General features: G+C 33.9%; 1 protein-coding gene across 7 annotated transcripts in view; it reads right to left on the reverse strand.

The window, feature by feature from the left end:
* LOC107993144 (titin homolog) overlaps positions 1-25,488 on the reverse strand; it is a 66,919-nt gene that overhangs the window by 990 nt on the left and 40,441 nt on the right. For 3 of the 7 annotated variants that reach the window (XM_062077054.1, XM_017049388.3, XM_062077052.1), the window contains 27 exons: positions 25,235-25,398; positions 24,083-24,304; positions 23,116-23,369; positions 22,497-22,660; positions 22,154-22,424; positions 21,644-21,895; positions 21,261-21,393; positions 13,407-13,575; positions 13,301-13,346; positions 13,090-13,225; positions 12,779-12,935; positions 12,347-12,475; positions 11,677-12,021; positions 11,046-11,217; positions 10,807-10,960; positions 10,592-10,718; positions 10,190-10,390; positions 9,906-10,075; positions 8,935-9,792; positions 7,532-7,694; positions 3,979-4,320; positions 3,371-3,665; positions 3,156-3,297; positions 2,558-2,757; positions 2,326-2,478; positions 1,772-1,895; positions 61-1,222 (listed from right to left, as the gene is read on the reverse strand). In XM_062077054.1, coding sequence (XP_061933038.1) covers positions 61-1,222; positions 1,772-1,895; positions 2,326-2,478; positions 2,558-2,757; positions 3,156-3,297; positions 3,371-3,665; positions 3,979-4,320; positions 7,532-7,694; positions 8,935-9,792; positions 9,906-10,075; positions 10,190-10,390; positions 10,592-10,718; positions 10,807-10,960; positions 11,046-11,217; positions 11,677-12,021; positions 12,347-12,475; positions 12,779-12,935; positions 13,090-13,225; positions 13,301-13,346; positions 13,407-13,575; positions 21,261-21,393; positions 21,644-21,895; positions 22,154-22,424; positions 22,497-22,660; positions 23,116-23,369; positions 24,083-24,304; positions 25,235-25,398 — 6,705 coding nt within the window. Of the gene's footprint in view, positions 1-60; positions 1,223-1,771; positions 1,896-2,325; positions 2,479-2,557; positions 2,758-3,155; positions 3,298-3,370; positions 3,666-3,978; positions 4,321-7,531; positions 7,695-8,934; positions 9,793-9,905; positions 10,076-10,189; positions 10,391-10,591; positions 10,719-10,806; positions 10,961-11,045; positions 11,218-11,676; positions 12,022-12,346; positions 12,476-12,778; positions 12,936-13,089; positions 13,226-13,300; positions 13,347-13,406; positions 13,576-19,891; positions 20,957-21,260; positions 21,394-21,643; positions 21,896-22,153; positions 22,425-22,496; positions 22,661-23,115; positions 23,370-24,082; positions 24,305-25,234; positions 25,399-25,488 lie in introns of those variants that run through there. The other 4 variants (XM_062077053.1, XM_062077055.1, XM_062077056.1 and 1 more) reach the window with 4 other exon arrangements.

Raw genomic sequence — 25,488 nt, forward strand, 5'->3', positions numbered from 1 at the left:
AAAAAAAAAAAAAGACAAAGGAAAAAAATGGAAAAGAACATTGCACATTGAAAAACACACCTTCGTGCTGCCGATTAATTTCACGCGAAGCTTTATTCACACCGCTCAGCGCAGCTACCTCGATACCCCCTTTGTTTTTGGTATGTCTCTTTGGATCCGAAACTTTCACGCATCCCACGCCCGCCGTTATTTCCCCGATATCGTCGACGAGCAACGTTCCGCGATCCTCGAACCGTTCCAACTTTTCCAACAATCCTTTATTGTTATTATTATTACTCTCGTTGTCCGCCTCCTCCTCCTTGATCGCCGATATCCCCAATTCGTTCACCTGTTGGGACGACGTGGACAAGTTCGATGCGCAGTCACCGATCCCAGAATCGCGCGAGTCGCCCCTGAAAACACGGCGAACCCTCTGCGAGCTCGCACTGCCCCCCTCCTGATCCATCTTCTCTTTCAATTCCTTCTCGATCTCCGTAACGATGTCCCCTTTCTCCTCCTTCTCCTCGTCCTCGTCCTCGTCCTCGTCGACCACGCTCCACGCAGACGACTCCCGTTTGCACGACTTCGAGAAATCGATCTCCTCGATCCCGGATATGGATTTCGGGCGGGCGTCGTCACCGAAATCGATCAAACTCATCTCGATCCCCTCTCTCTTTAACGACGACACACGCTCCTCGACGATACGAGTCGCGATCTCTGCCTCCTCCTCCTCGATCCTCTCCATAGGACGCGCCACAGGCTCTTCCGGCCGAGAAGACTCGGTCGCCTCCTTCGGAGTATCAGTTTCCGGGATTACCTCTCCGGATTCGTTTCCCGGGGAACACGATACACGGTCCACGCCATCCTCCGTCGTTGGTTCGGTTTTCAACGAGGACCCGTTCGAGAATGCAATTTCATCGTCCATAGGGGTGTGTGCTTCGGTTTCTTCCGGCAAGATGTTCATCTCGGTCTTGTAACAGAATGAATACACGTTCGTTTCCCTAGTGTCGAGAAACGAACCTCTGCCGTTCTTCCCTTCCGCTGTCGGGTTCCCCGAGACGATGCACGGCGATTTCGACTCGTCGTCGGCCGATCCGCCCTCGAAATCGATCGTTGGAGGCGGTTCGACGATGGGGTGGCTGGCAGAGGAGGTTGGCGAGGATTCTATCGTGGTTGGGCCCCGTCTGCTGTTCGCCGAAAGGATTGCCATCCTTCCGAGTGCACGAATGGCGTTTCCCGTTTTCTGTTTTAACAGACGAAAAGCGCACACGAAACGCAAATGCGATCAAATCCATGCTTGGGTTAGTGGAATATTTTTCCATTTCGGGGTTTAAATTAAGTTATTCGCTTTTTGAGAATCTTTATACGCTTCGATGTATAACTTTACGTTTCAGAATTAATTAATTAATCAATTAACTGTTTGTATTGTAAAGAAATATACTTCTTTTTCTCGGTAATTTTAAAATAAATTTTAAAGGAACGAGTAATAAGCAACATTACGTCGTGAATAAGATAATTTAGAAATTAGCAAGCGTTCATTGTCATATTTTACTTAAATTTTTATATCATGTTGTTTGTTTTCCACTGAAAAATTACCGAAAGGTTTGACAAAAAGTTAATTGACGAGAAAAGTTAATGCTTCAAATGTGTTTGGACAAAAACTCAAAACAATCTAACACAACGATGCAATAAAATATATTGTAAGCGAATGCAAAGTACAAGCAAGATGACGCGAGAATACAGAGATTGCTCTTGATCTTGTCTCCTCGCAATATGAAAAAGCAATTCTTACCTGCCATTTTCTTCGTACGATGAACTTTTTCAGCTTCTCAGTCGGCAAGGCTATCCTACTCATTGCTTCCGCGTGTTGCGCCATCCAACGGTGCTCTAAACACTGTCTAGCCGACATTCGCGATCTATAAATCATCCATTCGTACGTTAAATAATTGTAATACTTAAAGAAATATTCTTAACGATACAATATAATTTCTGTATTTCATAAATGATTGACTACTATTCAATTTATTTCAATTATGAAACGATTAAAATTGAACGATATTTAAATGTAAATATTTAATCAGTTTTTTAAACACTTTCATTTTGTTAAAATTGTTAGTTTAAATATATACTCGTTTGGATAATCGATATTATACTTGTATGATGGATACCTGTATAAATTTTAAACAAAAATTGATACAAAAATGTCGATGAATAATAAATTAATAAATAAGACACATATCTTACGTATTAATACGTAAATTCAATATTTCTTTCAAATTTCAAATTTCAAATATCGACATGATCGCATCGTATTTATTTATCAAAGAATATTATTTTATCACGTACTCCTTTCGTTTGACAAGCAAACCGGTGATGAAGTCCTTAGCGTCGTTCGAGATCGCATCGAAGGCCTCATCCTCCAGGTCGTAGTCGGCTCGAGTTATGTTGGCAAAGGTTTCGGCGTCATTGTCGCCCATGAACGGGGACAAACCGGTTAATCTGATCGTGTTGATCATTCGAGACATTTCTTATTCATTATTCCTTAAAACGTCAAGTATATACATCTTAATCTACTCACAGGACGTAGCAGATGACACCGACGCTCCACATGTCAGATTCGGTCCCTATCGGCTCGTAATTTATAATTTCAGGAGGAATGAACTCCGGGGTGCCGAAGAGAACTCTGATCGGTGTGTCGGGTTTGAGCGTCTGCGCCAGGCCAAAATCGATCAGCTTTATTTGATGGGATGTTCGTGTCCTGCACATTATGTTTTCTGGCTGAAAAGAGGAATTTATTTCAAATTTTAATCAATAAGATAAAAAAGGAAAAAGAAAGAAAGCATACGAAGAGTCTCTCTGTGATTAAATTTCATTGACTTTATAATAATGGAGATTGATCGTTACCAATTGCGTAAGAATCATTATGCTGCTTCATAATTCGAAGAGAAATAATTTTCAAAACGAGAGATTGGATTCGTTTAAATTGGAACTGTGATAATTAATTGTTTTTCTATTTCTTAAAATTTAAATGATTATATTTGCAAATCTTTTGATCGATGAGAAGATAGAAAATTTTAAGCTTCGATTTTAATTTTAATGACATATAGTTTGCTAAAGAAATAAGTTCGTTACGAATATTTATATAAAATTCAAGATCTTTCGTTCCGTTTCCTCACCTTCAGATCCAAGTGCACCACTTTGTTCTGATGCATGTACTCCACACCCTCGCAGATTTGTCTCATGAACAGTATACTGTCCCTTTCGGTCAAGGTGAAGTCATCGGCGACCACCCTCTCGAAAAGTTCTCCACCGGAAATACTACGAGTACATAACACATTTCAATAAATATCCCTAAATATTTTTCAAATATTCATTCTCGATCAATGCTTACTATTCAGTGACCATCACGATCTCTCGAGGGCTCTCGAAAGCGGCGGCCAATAGGAGAAGTTTCGGATGACGTAGCATGTTCATGATCCTGATCTCTTCTCGAACTTGCTCTCGATCCTTCGTTTTAATCGTTCTCACGAATTTCGCCGCGAAATTCGTATTCGAAGATTTCTCGATTACCCTTCTCACTGTCCCGTATCGGCCTTTCCCCAATTCCTCCAATACCTCGTAACGATCGTTGAACAAATGCCCATCCTCCATTTCGACTGTTCGAGCTTCGAACGGTAGCTCGAATTCTTCGAAACACGAAACGTTTCTTTATTTTTTTCTCTTTTTTTTCATTCTCATAAACAGATAATGTTAAATTTAGAGAGAATACGTAGGGATTTGTATAAAAATTTTAAGAATTTTATTAATTTACAACTATAGAGAATATATATATTATCTACTTTGTAATAATCATCTATATATATATTTCAATTGTTGAGATGAAAATATTTAAAGATTTATTATGAGAATTAATGTAACGTCGAAATATCGAGAAATGAACAGTTTATATCTTAGAATATTGATTAAGCTTTTAATCGATGGAACAAGTTTTACAATTACCTTCTTCATCCTCCTCGAGACACATTTCACCTTCTTTGGGGATTCGAACAAATTGAGATTCGTCACCGGGTTCGCTAACCCCGTGGATATTTTCAGCTCTCACACGGAAACGATATCGTTCACCAGGTACCACGGTGCCCGATCCGACGGAAGGAACCGTGATACTGAGCGAGAGGCAGGATTCCGCGATCGTTGTCCAGCTATTTTCACCGGCACGATTCATCTCCACGGTATAACCGGTAACCGTGCAACCGCCATCGTAAGGTGATGACCGCCAATTGATGGTTGCTGTACCCGTGGAACAACATATGTTTGGAATACCTGCTGGTGGGTCAGGTGGACCTGTGAAAAAAAAAGAAAGGTCGTTTGTTGTATATGAAATCAATTTTGAATCAGATATCGTTATGTATTTGTCGAATATTTGACATTTTGAAAAATGTTAATTTCTAGTCTTGCATTGTTTTTATCAACAAACTAGAAATAGATAAGAAAATTGTTAATAAAATTTATTTTCTTTATATTAAGCATTATTTTATATATATATATATATATATATTTTTTTGAAATTTTCTGAAATAATCGATGAATTCATTACTTTATTTCTCTTCACTGTTTATCGTGTGTTTCTCGAATGTTTGATATTTTAAAAATTTTCATTTAAATTTCTAATTGATTTGTATTTATATTATACAACACTGATTAGATATTGGACTTTTTAAATGTTACGTATTCATAATGTAAATAGTTTTTAATCAGATCTATTAGTAAGACCATTTGTTAGAAACACGTGGGACGCGTTTTTTTCCCTATCGTTTACTTTTCAAACGACTAGTTTTTTTTTCTAAAAGCAATCACTGACAAACAGTAAATGAAAGACCTCTTGTTCAACGATTCATTTGAAATTATATAAACAAGTACGGTTATTTTTCCTTCAATATGATTCATCAATTATTAATTTCATCGATTAAAATCTTTAAAGAATCTTTATTAGAAGAGGATGAATTTTCTTGTAAATGCAAATTATATATTAGGAGTGATGATGAATCAAAAAAACGAATCTTATTTTTATCTTTTTTCTAAAAGAACAGAGAAATATTGAACAATTTTTAATTTCTTTTCTTTAATAAATTACAAAATTTCCCAATTGACAAAATATACATTACTCCATGGTATTTATTTTTATTATTTTTATGAAATTAAACGAAAATCATTATATTTTATCATCAAATTCTTTAATTATTGCATATATTAAAACTATTTGATTATATCGATTTTTATTAAAATGTCATATTTTTAAAATCGTTATCTTCCTATATTATCTATATACTATCTATATAGAATCATTCATAAAGATAAACATTTATACAAATTATTTCATCTTGCCAGCAATAATTACATTACCAATAATAAATAACTTGCCATTATCCATTCTTGCTGTCAAGAATGTCTCTTCTCTTTACAATCACTCAAACCAATCTAGAATAAATTAAAATATTAGACGTAGTGTAAATTCTCTTTTCGTTTCACTGTCTCCAGTCATTCTAGACGAATATCGATTCACGTACACGGTACACGTACTTTTTCACCACTGTTTCGTCCTCCCGTGATCCCAAGCGAAGAGGAAGCGTAGACGAGACAGATGGTGGGGACGCAACGAAAAACGAGAAAAGGAATTATTGCGCGATACGTCACGTGAGACTGCCGTCTACCTTGTACATAAGAAGCGGAACTGGACCGTGTGACACGCGCTTACGCACGTGGAACAATGCTCGTTTCGTTCTAAATTGCGTTTGGCGACGTCGAGTTACGTGATAATCATTCGTTATTTAGGCATTATATCGGAACAGTGGAGTTTACGAATATTATTAAGCTTTGTCCTTTCCATTTACAACTGATTGATTTTTTCTTTAGATTCAAAATTTTGACAGATCTCGAATTTATTATTCGAAATTAATAGAAATTATTTAGAATTTTTGTTTTTTTTTTCTTTATTTTTCTTCCTTTTCTTTCTGAGGATTTTCACTTTTGTTAAGAAATAAAGATTTTAATAACGTTTGATTTTTTTTGATTTCTTCAAACTTGGGTTTGTAGAATGACGAAGAAAAGAATCATGTTATTTTTACGAGGAATTAAATTTTAAAATGTTCTATTTTTTTCTTCACAATGGATCGTAGTGGATTATTGCATTAATTAATTAAAAAGATTATTATTATTGTCGAATAAAAATTCTCTTGAAATTATTCACGATACATTAAAAAAATAAAATATTTAAACTTTTAATAAATTGACTGTTTAAAGAAATGCAACAAATTAAAAAAAAATAGATTTCGTTTGATCAAAAAATTGAAATTAATTTTTTTTTCTACTTCTATGGCTTCTATGTTTTCACGATTTTATTTAAACTCTGAAATTAATCATTGCATTGTTAATTGTTTGCATTTATTGCCCGTATGAAATTTGTAATATTCTCAGGAAACGATAAAACTTCACCAAGAAGTCTATTATTATTAATAACATAAGCAATTTTATTAATTTAATGAAGAAATTTTTGTTTCATGCACTGATTCTCAACGAACAATTACTTACATTTACTTAGATTCAAGTTTGAAAGGAAGATGCTTTACATAGCTACTATTTCATGTTTTATCTCATTTTTTTTTACGTTACTATCATGTTTTCTTTCAGTTTTTTTTAGACAGTCAAAATCTTTATGATTTTATCTAATTATGTAATCAAAATAAACGACAATTTTGCATTATAATTGAAATTTTATGAATACAGCACAATGATCTATATAGAATAATTTTTCTATATTCTGGAATATCATTTTGAAGAAATAAAATTAAACTTCAAAATTTCAGTATTTTCTTCCATTTTTAAAATATAATTTTATAAATTTTCAAATTTTGTAATGTTCTGTTGTAAAAAAAAATCTCAGAAGAAATTATACAGAAAGAATGAAAATATAAAGATCATATTAATTACAAATATTTAAATAGATATTTTATCAAGAAAAAAAAATTATTACATAATACATCACATTATTACGCGATAAAGTACTAAGAAATTATCAATTCATTATGTTCCACATGAACAAATTTTCAAATCAAGTCATTTTTTTTAATTAGATCAATTTTCTGGTAAAGATAATATAATTTTTACGATTTGTTTTATATATTTTACGTTCGTTTTATATACTGATAACTCTAATTATCGAAATTTTTTATACGATATTTATCTATTTACATCGCACAATTTTTATATCACACAAATATGGATATTATGTCATACACGAGAAGCGCATATCGTCGCGCACACAGTTAAGCGAATGATGTAAACTCATTTCATAGCTTTGTAAACATGAATCGTTCTCTAGTGTTTGTGTTCCGTATTTAAACACATATGCATATTGCTTGAATTTATATCTTGTTTCTACTCGAGACCCACTTACGTAATGCCAATATAATTTCTTTTAGAATCACTTCTGTTTGGTTTTGTACATGACCAACAACGTTGACTAATAATTCGTTTCGACGTATCTTGCTATACGTACCTTCAACAGCAACGCTGAAACATCGTCGATCTTTTCCAAGTTTATTTTCCACGGATACCTCGTATTTGCCGGCATTATCAGCCGTCACATCGTCGGATATTAAGCAAGATACACCTCCGCCATACGTGATCGCAGTCTTTTTGTTTGGAATTAATTCTCGCCCCTTTAACAGAAAATATATTCGATTAAATATTCGATTGACCATGCACGATTGCGAACAGTGACTACGAATGACTGATAGTCGCTCACGTACCACTATACTTGTTGTATTCAATCGTGAGTGACTATAGATATATGTATAGGATGGGACGAAGTTTATGGCACATTGATAAGGTAGATTTGGATGACTTTTAATTCTAAATAAAATTATATAGGAAATATATAGTTCAAAAATTGATTTGAAAAATAAAATCTTATTTATTTGAAAAATAAATTATATTTTATTATATTTTCGAAAATTATATTTTCGATTTGTTTTATCAAATGTTTAAAAATAAAAAGATTAGTATTTCAATTTAATTACGAGTTTTGATTGTCTCTTGATTCAATATTTTTATGTTTTGCATTACATTTGATATATTTTCGAGTGATATCTTAAGAAACACTGACATATTATAAATAAATTATTTTATAAATATTTTATATTTAATAAATAAAGTGCAATAGTATCTCGATTTTGTATAATTTTGTTAATACTACTATACTAATAAATTTTAATTAATTTTGGTATTAATAGATTGATCAATATTATTATTTTATGTCCATTTCATAGTTAAAAAAAACTTATTATTTAATTATTCTATATCTATTATTTCTATTCTAATTTTCAAGGTTATCTTCAAATTTTATGAACATTATAATTATTTTTGCGAGCTCGAACACTTTTTTCATCTACTAAAAAAAGAATCATATGAAAAATGATTTTGAAAATTCAATAAAAGACATATAAGATATAAAAAACAAATCAATCGCTTTAATTTATTTGAAAAATTCTATATCTATTTGTCTCTTATTCTTAATGCTAATAATTTTCTTTATCTATTAATCTAACCTCCCAAAAAAAAAAATTCTTCAACACCAGTTATATTTTCAGTCCACCCTATATACAAATCATGTCCAACTACAAACGATTATACGAAATTAAATATGTCGTTTTAACTTTTATTAAGTTGCAATTATGTCCTATCAAGGTGAATTTAAACTCGATATTAAAGTATACCGATTCAATGAATGTAAATAGGAATAATGACTCTCTTGTCCAAAACAATAACGTCTTTAATCCTTCCAATAACAAGAACTTCTTGTATTTTTTTTTTCTTCTTATAAACTCGATTAAACAAACTTTCGATATCTAGAAAACGAGAGCATGAACGGGACTGCACATATAAACGATAGATATTCACCGCTCGAAGCCACTTGACCGCCGGTTCCGGATGACCTCGATACGTGACCCTGAGGACAACCCTGTTTCCTCTGAAAACGGTGACATCAGCCGGTACCTTCACGATACAGGCCGCCACGAATTCCTCCTCTCCACCAACAATTTTCTCCTCCTTCTCCATCACGATCGCATCGCTCTGAATCGAGCACTCCTCCTCGATCTCCTCCATCTCTTCCGGAACGTGCTTCACGCATATTATTGGCGTGTTATCGTGCTTATTAACGTTATCTTGGATTTGTCTCGTGTCGTTCTTATCAGTCTTACGAACGTTCCCCTTTACCAATTCCCCTTCGTTCTCCAATAACTTCGTTTCACAACGTTTCCCCTCGAACATCTCCCTCGCCTCCTCTTCTTCGTCCGATGACGCTCGATCACCCGATTCCCTGTACACCCGTTGCGTAGCTTTGCGCGAGAATTTTTTAAGATTGAGATCTTTCCTCTTCCCAGTTTTGTCGGCCAGTTTCGTCCTTCTGTCGAGTAACAGCGGGCTTGGAGGGATGTTTCTCCTCACGGGCAAAGGGGACAGGTTGGGACTCGGCGTGGATCTTCGAGGCAACGAGGACGATCTCGAGGCTCGCGTAGGAGACTCGACAGGAGGAGGAACGTCTTTCCTCGTCTTTCGTAACGAGTTGCTGCGATTGCAATTGGGCGGTTTCTCGTTTCGATTTTCATGGGTCGCTGCTCGATTCAATCTTAGCTCGGCCGCGCAACTGATCGATGGCCCTTTTCCACTCACGGATGCTGTGCATCGAATCTCGCCAACGTCTCGCGGTTGCACGCCGTGTATCCTGAGAATACTCACGCTGTCGTCTTTCTCGATCTGTGAAAGAAGAAGGTTTATAATTTTTATCAAATGATTATTCATTTGCGGAAGAATAAAATATGTCTTTAGAGATATTTCAAGATTATTCGAAATTATTCGACTCGACGCACCTTGCACCTTGGATTTTCTTTCACGTCCTTTCCATTCATCGTCCACGTGATCTCCATTGGTTTTCCACATTGAACTCGAGCACAGAAACAGGCAATGTCTCCTTTCGATGCGACGACCGATACCGGAGTCTTCGTGAACTGTGGCGCCAATTTCGCTGTACCCTTGTAATCTGTGCGTTTGAATGTACAAATGAACAAATAAATAATAACCTCAAATTTTACGGATTGTAAATAACTTTATTCTGATTCACATACGCTTATCTATTTTTTTAAAGAAAATATACCTTGAACGATAAATAGGCCATTGCTGGATGCTTCCCCGAAATTATTACGAACGAGGCAAGTGTATTCGCCAGCGTCTTGTGGACGAACGTTGGATAATCTGAGAGCGACACCACCGTCACTGTACACAACGTACTTGTGATCATCATTGTCGAGTATCTCGCGATCGTCCTTCAACCAAATCATCGAGAAGGGCGGCGTACCTGAAGAACAAAATTAATCAAATGGTAAATAAATAAACGAAAGAAAAAAATGTAAAAACGATTAATTAACGAAACAGTATTTTAAATTTACTTTTTAAATTTTATGAAAATATATATTCAAGTGTTTTAACGAAAATTGTGCTCTTAGCGGTGAAATTAGTATTAATTAGAGTAATTATCGTTCATTCTCAATTGCTATACCCGTGAGTCTCGTCTGCAGCTCGTAGCAATGACCTTCCACGACGATCGATTCTTCGGCAAGTGGATGAAGAAATCTCGGCTGATCCTTGTCACTCGTAGACGGATTGGAAGGACCAAGGACGGTCACCTATTTAGAAACGATTTAAAAAAAAAATGAGATAATTCCACACAAATACGCAAATGAGTAGGATGGATAAATAGGATACGATTATCACCTGACAGGTGTTCTTCGTAGAGCCAAGGACGTTCGTTGCCACGCAGGTGTACTCACCCGCGTCGCTCGATTTCACTTTTGATATCTCGATTTTTGCAGTTTTGCCGTCGAAATACCTTTTTATTCGGATCGATCGTTCCAACGGCCTTCCATTCCTGGAATCACGTTGTTATATTTTTTTTTACGGAAGAGAAATTAGTGGAGAAGCTAGAAATTAATTTTTCTCCCTTTTCATTTCACCTGAACCAAGTCGGTGTCGGACTGGGTGTTCCTCTGATGCCGCACTCGAGATACAGCCTTCCGTTTATTCTGCCACTCGTGTCCAGGAGGCTTCGGCTGAAGGATGGATAGGTTCTAGGCGACGCACTTCTTATTCTGATCGTACGGGCAACCGATCCGAGTAATTGACGATCTTTTCGAAAGAGGAGTGTATTTCGAAATTTTAAAAATATTATTATATTATTTAATCTTTTGTACACGTAACAACAATAACAATAATAACAATAATTAATAATTACGTTGCAAATAATATGTAAATGTACGTAAATGCATGCATTTAATTCTCTCTCTCTCTCTCTCTCTCTCCAATAATAAATAAATAACAATAGAATCTTAACATTATATATTTTTAAAACGAGAAATGCAATTATCAAACGTTAGAACAATATCCCATTTATTTCTTCTTAAATAATACGTAGATTCTTATTTGCATATTTGACAGAATTTTTTCCTTATTTTTTCTTTTTTCTTTCCACTAAATAATAAAATTGAATTGAACGCACAAAAAGTAAGAACGACAATAAAATTCTCACGACGCGTGTTTAAAAAAAATTTTACATAAAAAAAAGAAACATTGGCAAAATTTACGTACTTATAACTTCGAGACGAGCGCTGGCTTCGATCCGGCCGTAATCGTTCTCCACGATCACCCTGTAAAGTCCCGCGTCCTCCAGTGTTACCTCAACGATTTCCAATATCTTCACGTCCTCCTTCTCCTTTATCGAGATTCTCGTGGTTGGGGTGACCATTGTGCCGTTCTTGTCCCATTTGGCCCAGGGCGTCGGGTGGCCGACCACGGCGCACTGGAAACGCACCGTTTCACCCTCCTCGACCACACGGTTGTGGGGCACCGCGTAAAATTTTGGTGGACTGATCTTTGGCCGCTTTGACAGCGTGCTTCGTGGAAGAAGCTGCGGAGACCTTAATTCTCGGCCATCTGTTTAATCGTTCCATTTATCTTATCTATGCTTTGATTACAACGTAATCGATATTTTTGTGTTATAATAGTTCTTGTATGAATCTGTATTCATATATTAGAATAGTGTGATAATATGTATATTCAGGATGAGTGTTTTAAATAGTTATCGATTTTTTTGAGAAGCTTTTGATTAGCTATAAATTGTGATGTCTATGGTATCTTTGAATTCAATAGTTGTAAAAGTTTATATATCATGGATGACGATAAAATCAAAGTAAAAGTAAAATTTAGAGTTTAATAAAACTGAATTGTGAACATAGAAAGGGGAAAAATTTATACTTACGCGAAACTGCTGGTGACAAACTCCTGATCGGCGTCGATCGCGGCGTGGATCTAGGTGTCGATCCTGCCGAGAGAAGACCAGCGGGTCTCGTCAATCTTTGGCTCAAAACATTCTCTTTCCCTTCAGGCACTAAACACAGGAATTCAAACAAAACGAAAAATAAATTTACGACTTTTTAATTTTATTTTAATTTAACTTTCGCAATCTCAAAAATCAATGTTATTTTTCACATTTTCACTCGTTTTCTCAACTGATTATTTCTTCCAAGAGAAAATGTAGCGCGACAAGTCCACTTGTCGTCGTGCGTAAATTCTCAATAAAATCAAACTTCGCAGCGGTGATCGAACAGGCTTTGAAACGAAGGTTTCCACCGATATTTGTATCGCCCATGTTTCCATATTGCCTTATTTGAACGATTAAACACGAAATTACCATCCACTATTAGGCACGCCGACGTGAATGCCTTGCCGAGGTCGTTATACGCCACGCAGGTGTACTCGCCCTCGTCTTCCGGATAAACATGCTGGATGCACAAACGTGCCGTCTCACCGTCGAATTCAGCCGAGAAATCTCCGCTCATTTGAAGAATCTGTATATCATTTAAATACAAAAATAGCGTAATGAGCTAATAATTAATGCTAAATCACAAAATAAATTAATCGTATACATCAAAGTTTAATTTGACGTTAATTAGGATTTCACTAAGAGGGAGAACAGTTACATTCTAAAATATTAACGCCTACCTTTCCTCCACGTTCCCAGCGTACCAATGGCGCCTCGGGTGCAGCGTGGACCTTGCATTCAAGGGTGACAGCATCCCCGTCGCAACACCTCAGGTCTCGAAGCTCCCTCGTAACCATCGGCAAAGTGAGCACATTCCTGTCAATCGATATCCGATTTTTAGTTCTCTTCCACCGCCTTTAATATCTTCTTTTTACCGAAATATACGCTTACCCGTGAGTGATCCCCGATTTCTTCATTTTCTTCTCCTTCCCTTGACCTGAAAGCACAAAGATCGATTTTCCTCTAAGCGAAATGCCATCCCTCTCCCTCTCCTCACCTTTCGCGTAGATCTGCAAAGAAATCACGGCTTTGGCCTCCCCATGGCAGTTCCGCGCTATTACGGAATACGTCCCCGTAAAGTCGAGTTTCGCGTACGGTATTTCCAGACGATACTGAGATCCTTCGTCGACCAGCCGGAAGTGGGCTGCGTCCTTGTAGTAATCGGCCTGAAAAGAGCGATTGAGATCAAGTATGGACAGTGATTGGAAGATTATTGCACATTTTTGCGGTCGATAGCTGATTATTATTCGAATTATTATTTCTCTTCTTTGTTGTAAATGCGATATAAAATTTTTCTCGCGTAAAATTTAACAATGCGTGTGTGATAATTTTTAAACGAACACGTAAAATTACGATATTTAATTTAAATCGTATAACAACAAAATATCAATTGTAATTTGTTCATCAATGAGTGATTGAAATTAAATCTTGCAAATCTTGTCTCGGTGATTTTTCGGAAAGTAGAAATGATAGAAAAATAAATCAAATCGATTGTGCGTTATCCATTCGGATAAAGACAAAACACGAGCAAAGTTAAAATCATTACTTGTAAAGAAAGTTTTAGACGATTGATTTAAATGGATTTGAATAACGTCATGAATCGTACCCTGAATCATCACCGTGTCCTTTGTTCTTCTAAACACGCGTTCTTCTGAAATCTTTCGCTACTAAACGCAACTTTTATTGCTGACGATGATAACACGTAACTTGAGTGCGTGCATAAATATCCAACGTGAACTCGATATATAAACATCGAGTACGAAAACGAGAGGCGCTACGAAGTTTAAAGTCCAAAAAATTTACCCTGTTAATCGACGATCTCGAAGTTCTTCGACGGCCTCGACCTGAATTCCCGCATTTCCGTGACTGTTGCGTCCATATTGAGGTCATCCTTTGTTTATTCCACGATTGACTTTTATTATTTTTATCATCGATCTTTCGACAAATCTTTTATTTTGTTCCAAAGTCTCCACTTTTATGAAATTATACGATAAATTTCTTCTCGACATTTTTTTGTACCAATTTAAAATATGAATCTAACAAAACTAAATACTTAATATTTAAAATTTCGAACTATATAATCTTTCGTCACGATTTTAATATTTTTTACGAAACTGATTGAAATTATATAATTAATGTAATATTCTTATTTTGGATTTTGAAAAAATTTCTCATTAATCACAGAAGTTAGAAGTTTTTTTTCCAAGAAATAAAAAAGTCTAAAGTGGAAATTTCAAATTTCATTGTGAATCTTTTGCCTCACTTTCAATGTTTTCATTATATTTCCATCGATTAATTGAATCCCCTTCAGGGGATCGAAATTGAATTAAAAACGTTCTAGATACATAGAGACGAGGTAAAAAGAGATGGAAGGGTGGTGATAAAAGTGAGATGGGAAACGTCTTCGTCGGGTCTCTAGTCCATATAGGGAGCGAAAGTTGAACAGATCGTTCGAGACTGATCTCGTTGCACGTATGACACGAGTGCCAACGCATATTACCGTTTTTCATCACTAATTGCACGTCTCTCCGCTTGGCACGCCCTCTTAAAACCCTTGAAAAATTAAGGTCGCTTGAAAAAAAAAAGGAAGACTCGATTGATTTACCTTTTGCGAGTTAACAATTATAAATATCCTCAATTCGATCGCACTTTGAGTCGCGCGTTTAATTGCTTCGTTTATTACCTCAATTTTCCTCACTGTATCTGATAAAAGATTCACCTTTCTTGGATGCTAATAAATATTAAAAAAAAAAAATATTTCGATATATATTCGTGGGATATTCCAGAGTGGATTACAAAATAAACGAATAAAATGTTAGTCGAAATTTATTATTCAATGTCTCTGTTTGACTTTTAAAATCGATTGTAAAAAAATATTATCATCTCGCTTTACCTCCATTTCGTTTCATCTAACGCGAATCGCTTAAAACAAGTTTCAATTTTCCTACATCAACTTTTCTATTCTCGTTTCGTTCTTTAAAATCGAAACATATCAACCTTACATAATTAAAAATAATAAATACCGTCTTCTTATATCTCCATTTCATTTCTTCATCGAATACAAACTTAACCCTTTTACTTTCTTATATCAACTTTTGCAGTTGTAAGTTTTGCACTTTTTAAGGATACTGAACGACGCAAGTACGATTAAGACGAAAATTGACATTGATTTATCAAGAGATTGTCATCGAGAAATAAAGTTTTCACTATCTCTAATGCTGGAACTCGTATCGTGACATAATGGACCTTCTGAGACCCATCTGTCTTTCATCTGTCTCGGTTCGCCTACGATGAAATTTATGCGGACGACACTTCCCGTTACGGAAGAGAGGCGCCATAAACTGAAGCAGAGCCGGCTGCTGCAAGGACTTGTTGCAATGTCATCTTATATAGATCTATATTTACGCGTGTAAAACGGATTATGGGCGTATAAAGGAGAATCTATTCAGGAAACACGAATTGCGAGCAGAAATTTTCCCACGTATTTTTGAGAATATTTACGTTTTTTCTTGAATTCACAAACGACCAAAATATAATATTACTTTCAATTCTCCCCCACCCCCTTGTTTGTAATAGTATGTAATACGTGTATGAGTAATGGTGCCATAATTTTTAATCGAATTCGAGAGAACTCGTATTTATTAACTAATTTATTAACTCGATTATTATCATTTAATTATGAAGTTTGATGTTTTACATTATTACATTATTAAATTCAATGCGATAATTTTTAATCAAACTCTAGAGTGGAGATGTATGCAATATTTTTACGAGTTGGTTAAGCAATAAATAATCGAACAATGATATTTTTATTAAAATTTTTAACGAAATACTGATAATATTAATAATTAAATTCAAAGGTATTATTTATTAGCTTTGTTTCATGATTGTACACGAATCAACAATAATCAAATGATAAATAATAAACATGGATATTTTTATTAAAATTAATGTGACAATCAAGTTTTCTTACCAGAATTGTTGTTTTTTCAAAAATTTTAAATTTTATATTTTTTCCAAATATTTTTGATACAATAAATCGAATGATGATTCTTTTATTAAAGTTGTTGTAATAATTTTTCAATCAATCTTTATAAATATTTATAAAAATTAGCAGTGCTAATATTTTTTAATACATAATAATATGCAATTCGTTTGAAAAATAATAATTCAAAAAAGATATAAAAGAAATATTTTTTATTTTATAATTTTTATTGAAATTTAATTTAAAATAGTCAATATAATAATTTTTAATCGATCTCTAACAGAGAGATTTTTGAATTTTTATATTATCTATTCGTAAATGGAATCAACGATTGTTTAAAAAAAATTTCATAATATTTGAAGAATAAGATACTTTTGTTTAAGCTCCATCGTGTTCATAATAATTTTATTTCGCATGAAACAGCAAGTCACCGACCGGAAACGGGAAGAATAAATTTTCCAAATATATTTTTGACCGATCAATCGTCGATCTCTATATCGCGAAATCGTTTCATTTAACAACGCCGCAGCTGCAGTTGAAAACAAAGTTGGACGTATTTGGCGCGCATTCGCAGTCGAGACGCGTGCAGGTCGACGAAAGAACGAGAGAGGAAACTCGAACTCGGCCAATATTGCTGTGAACAGGCGCTGACATTCGCGCTTAAGCGTCGAACAGCTCGATAAATGTCCTAAGAGATCGATCGATGACTCAGAGCCGCGGAGATCGCGGCTTTGAGATCTTGAAGACCGATTAGATGATATTTCAATAAACTTGAAAGGAACATTGTTTAACGATTGATTTGATGATAAAATCGCATAGATTTGATTTTTTTTGGATTAAAAGTATCATAAATATAATATAGAATAAGAAATTAAAAATGCTATTGAAGATTAATTTGATTTTGAGGGAGAACGAGGAAATTAGAAATATTCAAATATTCATATTGTAATAAAGATAAATAAATTATAATATGGATAGTAATTAGAGGAAGGAGATTTGAAATTAATTGTGCAGTTGAAAGAGATGATATTATTTTTGAAGCAGATCAGATATGTTTCAAAATTATATAAATATTTAAATTGGATAATTTTAATAAATGAAGATTAATAGAAGAAGAAGATTTAATAGAAAAAGAAGATAATAGATTGTATTTTTCACGTGTTAAAATTAAAAAATTGTAGTTACATCGATAAAAAGAAGAATAATAATATTGATTTGAAAAGAAAAGATTGTAATCAAATAGACGTATTTTGTGAGATAAAAAGTTTTTCAAATATGTGTCAATTAGGTGTCAAGTAGAAAAGAAAATATCTGAAGTAAATAAGAAAGTTAATATACATACATTCATAGACTTCAACGTCAAGTTAAATAAAATAAAGTATTGTGCATAAAATAAATAAAAATAAAATTGTATAAATGAATTTACAGGTTTTTGCAAATTGGGTGTCAAGTAGAAAAGACAATATTAAGTGTCATATATAGTGACAGACTTATGCAATATTAATTAGCAGAAAATAGCATAAAGACTTCGTAATTCAAGTATTCTCAATTATTTTAATCACAAATTTTTATATAAATTTTACATTTCAAACAAAAAAATTAATAGAACGAAACTTGGAAAATGCAACTATCACACATAATATAATAAAGTTAAATTTGATATTTAAGATGAAAGAAATATACCAAAAAAAAAAGATAAAACAAATCTATTACAAAAAGGAAAAAAAAAGTTCAAAATTCAAAAAATCAAATTCAAAAAAAATTTATAAACTAAATTCAGTTTCAAATTATATTCGTACTACATAATTTTTTAATATTCCATGATTTTAAAAGAAAAAAAAAAAAGGAAAGGAAAATTATTAATTTCTGCTTACGTTTCAAATGTCCACATCGAACACACTCCAAATCCAAAATAGAAAAATCAGTCGGTTAATCGGTTTGATAGATCGGGTCACTTCCTTGGTCAGGAGATTTTCAACGAATACACGGAATAGTCGGGACAAGAGATATCCATGTCACTCGTCAATCGTAAAAACCACGATCTGGAGGGATCGTTGGTGGACGAAGTGGCTATTCGTTGGCCAAAGACACGAGACGACTGTTTTGCTGCCCGTGGTTTTGCACTACCGATCCATCGACGAAGAAAGTCGACTTCGTCAGGAAAAGTGGGGAGCCTCTTCTCCCGCGCTCTTTTCGATAATGCAGATATTACTGACGCGGCTACCAAATACGCCTGTTTTTCCGGTCACCGATCGCTTCCGGTTTCTTTTTCGACTTTACATAAGCCTAATTTATTTATTGACAAATAACTTTTCCTCCATTGGAAATATTTTATTCGTATGATTTCGTGTATTTAACAAACCTATGTAGTATAAAAATAATTGAAATATTTTTATGTAGAATACTTGTAATACTTAATGAAAAATACTGGTTTAAAAATATTTTCTCTCGTATTTAAAATATTTTATTCTAATTTTTTTAATTAAACGTGTGTTATATTATGAAAATAATTCTGAAATATATGGTACTATGTATGTATGGATGTTATATGTTTTTTATATCATGTAATAAAAAAATTTTTTTATTAAGAAATTATACGGAAAATATAAAAAATTAAGAAAAATAATTATTATTTTTCTTATTTGCTATACAGCAAGGTACGTACTTAATATTTATGTTATATTATATAAATATATTATATAAGTAAATATATCTACGAATAATTATATAAATTTAAATTTTTATCAACACCGATTTTAAATAGAGATTTATTTTATTCATTAATAAAATAATTTATGAATTTTTAATTACACGATACTTTTTACTTTTACTTGTAGAAAAGTAAAGCAAAGATTACTAGCAAAGATTGGATATGGAAAAATACATATTCATAAAGAATGAATCTAGATTTCAGAAGTGTCAATATTATGTTCACGTCTTTTGATGATTTTCGTTTCAGGTATTCTTTTTAACAATCAGACGCAATTATGATCCATCGCTAGAATGACGTCAACGTATTTAAAATTACTATTAATTAGCATTCGTTGACCGTAGTTTCGCGTGCGCTATCGCCGGAATAAACTCGGAAGAGTTCATACTCGAGACTGTGGACGTGAATGGCATATCGCTTGAACTATGCACGACGATATTCTTTCATCGTTTTCTTTTGCATCTCTTTATATCAATGACTTTTCTACTTTTCTACTTTTCACCTAATATTTAAAAATCTTGTCAAATAATTCTATTTGATCGTTTAAAAATTATTTGACTCAATATCAAATGATTTTTCTATTATGATATAATTGAAAAATATTTATATCAAAATAACTGTGAATCTTATTAATTATAACCTTATTATTGATTTCCGTTATTACCTGTAGATTATAGCATTATCATTTCTTAATACTTCATCTTTTAACGTTAATTCTCCTTTTAAATCCGAAGATCATATAATTACATATTTACACACTTTTATTAATTAAAATAAATAAACCAACGATTATTAAATAATTTACTAAATAATTACTACTCCAATTACAATCTTTTTATATGTTTTATATACATACAAAAAAAGCGACGTAATTTCAGCCAAACGTTACAAATTAACGAGATAAAATTTCTCTGATGGTGATGGTGGCATTTCAAGAGTAATTAACAGCATTTAAGAGTAAGTTGTTCGTATCGGCCTGTGCCCAATATTTTCTTTTGCTCGTCGATAATCGAGCTACAATACCTTTCGATCTCCGTCCCAAATAACAATACCGTGTACGTATAAGGAGTTTCGGCGCACAATTCCGTATCCATTGTCATCGGGGGGGCCTTCCACTCGATTGAGCAATAAATTTCTCTCTTTCTTCTGGAGCCGGGTGTCTAACCTCACGTAACTTACTGTTACCTTTTAAAGAGCCGTCCAATATCAATGCCGTTTCCCGACGCATATAATGCTTGGCCCATTTATGGGCATAATGCTGTATGTTACGTTGTCATTTCTTTTTCGCGAGCACCTTGACCCACATCAACACGGCATTAGGGACACGTCATTTCACCAATTGCACAAGCTCGCGCCTCTCTTTCGTTCGATCAACCACCCGCTGATCGTCTATTTGATCCTCTCCTCAGAATTTTCGAGATCCAGCGTACGTATGCGTGCCCGTTTTCGCGTGTTAATCACGATAATCGATAAAGTAAATTACATCAAATTTATTTATTATTATTATTAATTTTTTTTGGATGTGTTTTTTGGATTCGAGATAAATTGTTGCGAAATTGTGCGTTCTTTTTATATATATTTTAGTTATCTATATAGGTCACATAGCCATCAGCTATTACAGCTACGCTACGCTGTATATTCGATTTATATCCGAAATTTGTGGTTTTATATTTCATAATAAGATGAAACACCGAAATGTGTAGTAATACTGTATTATATAATTGCTGTGATCGTCCATTTTTAAAGAATCGCACAGCAAAAATAGATTTACAGACTTGATATTTTTTTTCCTTTTAATATTCAAAGACAATGATACTTTCATAATTTTATCGTTTAAAAAAGAAAATTGTATCTGAAATGAAATTAATAGTTTTGTAACATGTATCTACGGAATCTCTTTTAATAATTTTCCATGATCGAATTTTCCAATTTCGAGCAAATTCTGGAATGGCGATGATATAAAACTCTTTTCTCGCTAAAAAATTGCTGATCACGTACAACAAACGTATCGTAAGTTTCATGCGATCATATAAAATTCGTGAACTATTCAAAGATCGTTTATTTTAGTTTTGAGAGAGGAGATATATAAACGCAACATCATGTAAATTACTCGCGTGAATCTTTCGAGTGACGAAAATGAAAATTAAAGATCTTACCCTGAGGAAATCGCGCAGCCACATTACTTCCGGTTTCGGGTCGCCGACGACCTCGCAGGATATGATGACTGTATCTCCTTCGATTGCCTCGGTGGATAAAGGTTTCGTGACAAAGAGAGGCTCCTTCGAGTATCTGAGGATTTTTAAAGTAAATTTTTTTTTTTTTAAACTTTTTGATCTTTCTATCTCACGTAATCAAAAAACAATACATTGTTCCATTATTGTTATTATCGTATTAATATTTTTACATAACATAAGAGGAACCATTTCACTATCTTCTCGATAATTTACGGAATTAATTGAATCTAATTTTAATATTTTATCTTGAATGAAAGGATGAAAAATAATCGTCATGAGAGATGAATATTATATATCGAGCTCACGGTATGTCCGGCGTCGATATGACTGTCAAAGTTGGCACTCCATCGACGGACACCTCATCATTTTGCGATTCAGCGCCAATAATGGCGACCCGTGTCGATGTCTCGGCGCATCCAACCTCGTTCGTCGCTGTGCAACAATAAACACCGGCATCCCTTGCTGTGACCTTGCCCAAGGACAGTTCGACCGTACCATCGTGGTTCAAGGTCATCACTGCTCTTCTGCTTGGCCGCAAACGAATTCCGTCTCGATGCCTGAAAACGAATATATCGAGTTCATTTTGATAAAAATTTAATTTTTAACTTAAATTCAAAAAACTTAAATTCAAATATAATAGAAAAAAACATCAAGTTATATTTTACTAAAATTCATAAAATTAAAAAAAAAAATGACTTTAAAAGTTGATCTTAATAGATGTTCCGTTTCTTCGTTGTAATTATTATTTTATCCATGTAGAATTACGAAAATTATTATCATCATCAATTCCCCCTTTTCCAATTACAGATATTTACCATACGATACCGACACTGGGATATGCCTCTACTTGAGCAGTCATCCGCAGATCTTCCCCTAATTTCACAGTATAAATCGGATCCAGGCCGCAGAGGAAATCCGGGGCTATGTAGGCGCGAATTCCTTTGTCCACGACCAGGATGCATCGGCAGGACACTGAACCGCTCGCGTTCTTCGCCATTACGGTGTAACAACCAGAGTCCTCAAGCATCGAGTGAATGATTTCCAACGTGTGGAAATTCGAGTCGTTGTCCCAGAATACGTGGCGCTCTTCAAGATCACGAGTCGGTTGGAATATTTAATTTCGAATTAAGAAATTTGGTTGGCCAAGAGTATATTTACCGTCTTGTCGAATCTCTGCGCTGTCTTTGTACCACGTGACTTCCGGAGCCGGATGCCCTGCCACTTGACACGTGAGTCTTACAGGGTAAGACATTTGCACTCTTCTGTCCCGAATTCTCATCGTGAATTGGGGTGGTCTGTCCTCCGTTTCGTCCCCTAAAGCTCTGTGAATATAAAAATTTTACGTCGACGTACTTGCAAAAATTATTTATTCTATTTATTATTTATGGAATGTACGTATACGATTAGTTGTGAATCACGTTTCCATTAATTATTTATTTAAAATTTGAATTTTAAGTCAGGATTGATATTGTATATATATATATGAATTAAAAGAAGCTGACAACGACAACGATATTAATATTAATTTTTATAATAAAATTAAAAAAGAATATACGATCGATAAAAATATTTTTTTTCAATTTATATTTCTTTCCTTCTTTATTTTCTCCTTTCTTAATCTTATCTTAATTTATTCCACGAGGATTTTTCGAGGATTAAAATTGCTTTTTGCTGGCTGGAAATTAGTGGCTAAAAAGTGTTACAGAGAATTTGCAACTCACTTTCACGTAAATTATGTACTAATTTAAACGCTGATCTCGGTGTCGATTATTTATACCTCGATTTAAATTTCTCATCAGCCTCGATGATCTTTGGATCATCGACGACGAGCAATCTGGCGAACGATGAAACCTTCCCAACCGAATTACCCGCCTCGCAAACATATCTTCCACTATCTTTCTCTTCAACGTTCTCAATCGTGAAGCAACATTTGGACCCGCTACGAGAGATTGACCATCTAGGGTCACCGTTTGGGTCGATTTCCATCGACTCGTAGTACCATTTTATGTCCACCTTGGGATCAGCACGGATCTGTAAAATTTTACACAGATTCATATAGCCAATCGTAAGAATCTTTTTGGTGACAATTATCTTCTTTCTCTTAAAAAGCAAAGAAAAAGAAATTTTTAAATTTTCCATAGGAACTTGTCTTTTAAACTAAAGAATTCGTGACAAGGTTGCGTTTCATATAAATGTTTTTGATTTTTTTCATTATTGAAAAGTACTCGTTCAATGGACAACACATGTGTATAATATATTTATGACACACTGACGTGAAATGACAGTTTTACATATCTATGTGTTCTATGTAAAAAATAATTTAAGAAAAAAATAAATTTAAAGCACGACTCTTAAGTAAAAGATACACGATCATAGTTGCAATTCAAATAACAAATTGTATTATTAAAATCGATTTTCATATTTTAAACACAATAAATTATAAATTTATCTTGTTTATTATTCACAACAGAGAAACATGTCAGTGGAAAATATTGTGAAAAATAAAGAAAAAGAAAATAATTGTATAGATATATATGGTACATGTAAAGAAATTAAATTTAAAAATTCCTTTGCAAAATAATTTCTATAAATTTCCTTTCAACAATCGTCTGATTAATTATCCTTGTAGCCGCCACGTCCAAATTTTACTCGAGCGTGAAAATCGTATCTGTGTGTCGAGTTTAATAATAAATAGGGCGAAACAAAAGTGGGGAACGAAGCTTGGCTAATAATAGTGCACTTGCCTCGCACTCCAATTTGACCGCGCTACCCTCGAGAACTTTCAGTTGTCCTGGAAGGATCTTCGTGAACTCTGGAAGGTCGACGGTCTCGCTGACCTTGACGGAGTTCGTCATAGTGACAGACTCCCCCCATCCATAACGATTTCTCGGAGTCACTTGGAACTTGTACTCGCCTCCAGGCTTCAAGTTGAACGCGTCGAACGCGTTTATCGGTGTCATGCCCAGCTGATATTCGGATAAAATCGAATTGCGATTGAGAAAAAGAGAGGAACAAAAACGAGAATGGAATAAATGAAATAATAAAATTAATTGAGAATTGAGGCGAATTTGTTTTTTTGGAAAAAGAAGAGGAAGAGAAATGGTTAAGAGTAGAATAAATGAAATAAAATTAATTACAAGTTGAGATAATGTTAATTAAGAATCGAAGAACGGTGAATTTGTGATTAAAATCTTGTACGAGATAATTTTTTATTAATTGGAATTTTGTTTTTAAATAAGGAAGAGAATGATAATTGAATAAATGTTTTTATTTCGAGAAAAAGAAGATGAACTTAAGTTAACGATGAACTTAAGTTAACAAATCGTTATTAGATTTCTTGCAAGCCTTCTATTATTATTTTCTTCTGTCAGAGAAAGAAAGAAAATTTCACTCTATAATAAGGAGAAAATCAATAATTAATTATCTTGATTCGATAATACCGATCATAAATAAATTAACATTGATTAAAGGAGTTACTATATACTGTAATTTAACGACATGGAAATAAGGTATATCAATGATAAGTAAATAAAATAAAATTTTAAATATATATAATTTCTGAAATGGCATAACATTATAGATATATCTTACTTGTTCTCCTTGAAAAGTGATGCATAATAATAAAAAAAAACTCATGTTATTGCATAAAAATTCAGAATATCTAATTTTAATGTATGAGACCTCGACGTGTCAACAAGTTTACTTCTAGCGTGGCACGATTCTTGCTTTGCATAAATTATACAAATTGGCATTACCATTATTGGTACTTTTTTTTTTAATGCTTTGAAGTTAATTTTTAATTTAATATTTAATTTTTCAATTTCTCACGACACGTACTGCTTAACTTTTCGAAATCTTATACATATCGAAGGAATGATAAGCAATATCTATGATACCTCGACCCATCGTGCACCACCATCACTGCCCAACAACCAAGCATCAACTCTGTAAGCAATGACAGGCGCTGGTCCTCTTCTTTCAGCTTTTCCCCAACTTAGGGATAGCCAATTCTTTCCCCCATCAACCACCACTGGTTCGCTTGTAATTGGCCCTGGAACATCTAGAATGGAGACGAATTGGGATTGAATTTAAATCGTGGAAAATATTGTTCTGAACAGAAAGAATTACAAGGAATTTTGTCTATTTGTTA

The sequence above is a fragment of the Apis cerana genome, linkage group LG7 (genome assembly GCF_029169275.1).
Source record: "Apis cerana isolate GH-2021 linkage group LG7, AcerK_1.0, whole genome shotgun sequence".
NCBI lineage: Eukaryota > Metazoa > Arthropoda > Insecta > Hymenoptera > Apidae > Apis > Apis cerana.